Source organism: Elephantulus edwardii, unplaced genomic scaffold (genome assembly GCF_000299155.1).
Source record: "Elephantulus edwardii isolate Elephantulus edwardi_28Jun2011 unplaced genomic scaffold, EleEdw1.0 scaffold00126, whole genome shotgun sequence".
Classification (NCBI taxonomy): Eukaryota; Metazoa; Chordata; class Mammalia; order Macroscelidea; family Macroscelididae; genus Elephantulus; species Elephantulus edwardii.
In genome coordinates this window covers 5271033-5276359 of record NW_006399876.1, presented here as the reverse complement: position 1 = coordinate 5276359, position 5327 = coordinate 5271033, and the positions used below count along the sequence as shown (strand labels likewise).

At 59.3% G+C, this 5327-nt stretch overlaps 1 protein-coding gene across 1 annotated transcript; it reads right to left on the bottom strand.

The window, feature by feature from the left end:
- Nucleotides 1-202: 202 nt before the first annotated feature.
- FGF19 (fibroblast growth factor 19) lies at nucleotides 203-4865 on the bottom strand. The gene is made up of 3 exons (XM_006893383.1): nucleotides 4625-4865; nucleotides 4288-4391; nucleotides 203-505 (listed from the first exon to the last, which is right to left on the bottom strand). Exons 1-3 carry the CDS (start codon nucleotides 4863-4865, stop codon nucleotides 203-205), a joined length of 648 nt encoding a protein of 215 aa, XP_006893445.1.
- Between the last annotated feature and the right edge of the window lie 462 nt (nucleotides 4866-5327).

Genomic DNA, 5327 nt, shown 5'->3' with positions numbered 1-5327 from the left:
CACAAAGACTCGTCCAGGAATGTTCAGGATGTGAGGCAGGTGCTGGGTAGTTTCTGGGTGGCTGGAGCTTGAGGTTCCATGGCCACCAGAAGCTGGCGTGGCCAACGTCCCTGTCTGGATATGTACAGCCTGCATGCTCTGTCTCACCCTAACTAGAGCAAGGCCTGGCCCTATGCTGCACACGGGTGGCCAGCGGCCCCCATCACTCCTGGAAGCTGGGGCTCTTCACCAGCCCCAGCTGGGATGCGATTCCAAAAGGGTCCATGTTGTCGGTTTCCAGGGGCGACGAGAAGATGGACTCCAAGTCATCGTCCAGGCGTGTCTCCTCAGCGGGCTTCATGGGCAGGAAATGGGACAAGGGCAGGAAGCCCCTGCCCTTGTGGAGTTGCCGCTGCCGGGCAGTGCTCAGGGACACGGGCAGGCTGTGCTTCTTGGACAGGTACACGTTGTAGCCATCAGGGCGGATTGCCTCCTCGAAGGCACAGTCCTCGGCCGAGTACTGGAGCTGCAGGGAGAGGGGTGGGCGTGAGGGGGGCAGCCCTGCTCCGGCACACGTGGTCACTGTGGGCTGGAATTGTCAGGACAGCATGCAAGCTAGACACACATACACAACGTACACACACTTCAGATACACCTTTGCTATGTCTGCTGTCTGTACTGTACACTTGACAAGTGGTAAGCACAATCGGTAGAAACTTGGCCGGTGTAGTCACACACTCCTCTGGAGGTTCAAATCCACCAGCAAAAAGATAGACAGTCTCCTCCCATTATGATTTACAGCCTCGGAGACCAATAGAGGGAGGGTCTCTGCGTTGCCACCGCCCCAAGGCAGTGAGTCACAGTCATGGAGTACTGGGGACCCACAGGATAGAGTAGAACAGCCCAGGGGGTGCCCCAGGGGGTGCAGTGCTGTGAAGCTCCGTGGGCTCCTCTCTCCCTCAAGGAGTGCTTGCTGGATTTGAACCGCTGGCCTTTTGGTTAGTAGTCAAATGCTTTCACCACCACACCATCAGGGTTCCTCCTAGTCTTTTACTAAAAACCCCCAAACTGATTCTCGTGAAGCTGGAGGCAGCCCCTGGCTGACCCTCCCGCAGGTGTCCAAGGCTGAGAGTCGCACGGGAGGATCTGCTCCTTTTTCTTCTGCAGGGTGACGGGTGGATTCGAACCACTGGAGATAGGCAGCCTTGGCGTTAAGTGGCACAACTCCCTATAGACTAAGCTACCAGCTCTCTAGTCCTTTAACAGTTTACACTAATTGGACTCATGTGTAGAAGAAGGGAGCTCTGATGGCCTAGTGGTAAGAAGCTGAGCTGCAATCCCCAAGGCACATGGTTTGAATCCACTAGCTGTTCCGAGGGAGGACGGGGAATCTCGTCTCCTGTAACTTCTGAGAACCCACTGAAGGGTCGGTGATGATGGCACATTAACGGCACGTTTAGAATGAAGCCTCACCCTGGCAATAACACCCACAGGCGTGTTTACAGCACCTTCGACATTAGTAACTAAGAACCAGTAGATGGCCTTGAACCAGCGCACCGTGGAGGCACCAGGGGAGCAGGCAGTCATGGTGAGGCAGTCCTCAGATCTGGGCACAGTAGACCCGGGAGATGTGTGTGATGTAGCTGTGAGCTCCTGGTCCTTTCCGGAGGGACAGCCTGCCCTCCCCCCCCCCCGAAGATGCTGCACCTGGTCAGAGGCCAGCAATGTCTGCAGGAAGCAAGATGTCCTGTAGGGTCAGGACATCTGCAGCGCTGAGTCAGTGTAGTTAGAGCTGGGCTGTGAACCCACCAGCCGCTCTGCAGAGCAAAGTCCTGGCAGTCTCTGAGGTAAGGGCTGCAAAGTCGATTCACAGAGACCCTCCAGGCTTTCTCCTGGGGGAGAGTGTCCATCCTTCCTCCATGGATGGCATTTCCTCGCATGGTCTATACGTAAGGGGAGCTCTGGATGTAAGGAGAGCTCTGGTGATGCAGTTTCCAGCAAGTCTCAGTGTTAATCCAGAAGTTTTCAATCTCCAGCAGTTCAAATCCACCAGGGGGTCTGAGAGGGAGAAAGATGGGCGGTCTCCTCTGAGATGTACAGCTTCCAAAACCCAGTGAAGGTTCACACTGAGTTGGGACTAACCCAGAAGCCGCAAGTTTGAGGAGTTTTTAATACGCTATAAACCACGGACATGAAGTCAGTTCATGTACTAGTGATATATGTACCATCAAGTTAGAACCAACTCATAGCTGACCCTCCAGTGGGGTTTCAGAGGCTGTAAATCGTCCTTCTTTCTCCAGAGGAGCAGCTCATGGATTCGAACCGGGTACCTTTGGGTTGGCAGCACAACTCCTTCCCCCCAGAGGACAGAGCTGACTGCTGCAAGAGCTCCTCCAGATGGTTAACTCACAGGTTAACACTAATCAACCAGCATGACAAGGACAGGTCCCCCTTGCAGAAAGTGACGTTGCAGTAACTCCGCGAGGACAGACAAACAGACAGAGGTTTGAGAAGGAGCTCTGGCTGTGCAGTGGCTTAGTGCTGGGTAGCCCACTCTCCCCCTTTCTGTGAGGTTCACGGCCTCAGGGAGCTTGCAGGGGTCCTAACCTTTGGGGAAGGAGGATCAAACGGATGGTTAGGTACAAAAGGCCAAGCCCGAGAGAAGTGTCCTGCTGGCCTGGGAAGTGCCCTTGCTATTTCAAGCAGTCTTGAGGCCACGCGCAAGCCTGGGCAGTAAACAGCACCCCAGAGGCACCCCGTTTCGCTTCTGCTCAGGTTTCCGAGGTCACTGAACTGCGGGTGGAGGAGGTGTGCCGCCGATAAGGCCCTGGCAAGCCGGTGATGCAACTGGTCTGGCCCCAGGGCCAAGCCAGGGGCAAGCAGGGGCGGCTTGTCCCCACGCGCGGTGCCAGTCACCAGGTCAATGGGCACCCGCACTAGGATTTGCAAGGGGTCCCCTCACCTCCTCCCCAGTCTTTGGAGAGGCCGCGCTGCTGGGCCAGCGACGCTCTTTCTCCACACTGAAAATGAAATCATTTCCAGTTTCTAAAAGAATGTGTGCTTTCTGTTCAGAGAGAAACAGAGAAGGGGAAATCCCCCAAACCCTCGATTCCTGCCAAGCCACGCCCATGGGGCCAACACGGCAGGATCGGATAACAGGTGGAGACCACCCCTCCCCAGCCCAAGGGCACCCCCCGACTGGAGGCTGGGCTAGCCCCCAGGCCCCTCCCATCCCAGAAGCCAACGTCCACTTAACAAAAGTGGCCAAGCAGGCTGCAGTGTCCTGGGGCCCCCGCAGCGCGGTAACCACCTCGTGAGGCCCCCCGCCGCTGCGCGTCCGCGACAGGGTTGCTGCCTGCCAACGCAGCCTCCCAGCCCCCTCTGTGCGCGCCCCCCAGCCAGGGCGTGGGGGCCCCAGGACCAGCCCCACTCGGGAGGGGTGAGCGCTGGCTCCTTTGAACTCCGGGCCTTTGTTCCCGCCTGCCCTGAGGCCCAGCTTTTGCATACTTTCAGAAGCTTCGGGACTACCAGCGCCCCTCCACCTCTCTGCTATTGTCAGCTGCCCAGGAGTCACAGGAACTCCCAGAGGCCGGACCGTACAGAGTGGGGCCGCTGGTCTTTTCAGGAACAGCTCAACTAGGCGGTCTCGCCTGTGCGTGGATTCGAACCGCCAACCTTTCTGGCAGAGCTTAATCTCTGCGCCATTGGGATGCACCACCAATCTTTCCAGGCACCTCCTAAAATTCCTCCTCCATAAAAAAAGTGTCCTGCACGGCGAGTCCGGTAGAAAGAGCGCATCCGAATATAACCAACACCTCAACGTGTAAATCCAGGCAACCCCCAAAGCGTCTCAATTTTTTTCTGGCTCTTTTGAAACAGAGAAGGTCCCAGGTGTGAGTGTGCATCCCCAGTGTCTCACATCCCCCCTCCCGTCTCTCCAGCCTCAGCACTTGGTGGGGGAGGAGGGAGGACCACCCACTTGCAGGCCGAGGCGGAGCCGACTAAGGAGTGTTTTCCTGTTTAACAGCAAAGTAAACGGGTAAAGGTTTCCTCCCGGCGCGGGCCTTGCGTTGCGCTCCGCGGGGATGGCGAAGGCGACTCTCCGCGCTCTCCCGCCGCCACCGGCTCCACGAACCGCCGGTCTTCTCCCACTTCCGTGGGGGTGGGTTGGCAAGTCGGGCTTAGAGTAAAGTTTTTGCTATTTTCTCCTCCGAGCTCCCGGTGGGCCCAGAAGGAGGGAGCGAGGCAGCTCGGATTTGGTTGCAGAAACCCCCTCCCCGCCCTCGCCCGAGACCGCGGGACACCTACCAGTCCCTGCAGCTGGCCGTCCACGTTCATGCAGAGGTACCGGCCGCTCTGTACGCCCTTGATGGCCACGGTCCGTAATGCTACTGCCTTGATCTCAAGCAAACCTAGGAGTAAAGAAAGCAAAATGCTGCAGCCAAGGGCCCCGGGCCCACAAGGCATGGGGACAGTCGGTGCCTGGGTCCCGGTGCTTCTCTGGCTCCTTATCGGAGTCCCGGATAGAAAGGGGATGGAGACCTGGGGTTCCCGGGAGTGAGGACCCGCGGGCCCGGAGGGAAGGTGGGGAAGGGGCTGGAGGGGTGTAGGGGCGGTGGGGACCCCAGGGCCGGTGGGGACTCACTATTCGCGCTCTGGCCCCGCGAGCAGTCCACGATGCCGTCGGAGCGGATACGCAGGAAGCAGCTGAAGAGACCATGAGGGCTGGTGGTGTACAGGTGCCGCAGACGGATGGGCTCGCCCCAGCCGTAGTGCACGTGCGGCCCGGCGTCCGAAAAGGCCAGCGGGCGCGGGGCTGCAGCCAACCAGAGGCTGGCCAGGACCAGAGCGCGCAGCGTGGCGCACCCGCTCGGAGCGCGCGACATGGCACCCTCCTCGGCTCTGGGAGGTTAGGGCGGCTGAAGACTGCTGGAACCGGGATGGGTGCGCAGGAGGGGGCGGCGAGCCTCGAGGTAACACTGGAGGCTGGACCGCTGCGCTCCTCCGACGGTGCGGCGGCTCCGGGGCTGCCTTTATATAGAGCGCCTTAACAGCTGGTGGACTGATGCCAGCGACACTGCGCACCTTAACCGACCGGATTGCATCAACTCCCAGCCCCCGACACACCCACTTGCAGCCCGCCCCTCACGATGACCCCGCCCGGGCTGCCTGGATCCCCGATGGGAAGAGGCCTCGCTTGGCAGGACGGTCGGACGAGCTCCGCCTCATCGCTTGGAGGCTGGGCTTTCCCGGATGGGGGCTCTGGTTTTATAAAGCGAGAACGTCGACCACGACGCCCCCTCCCCTAGACAGCGGACGGCAGGGATGCTCGCTCAGCAGGGCGCGCG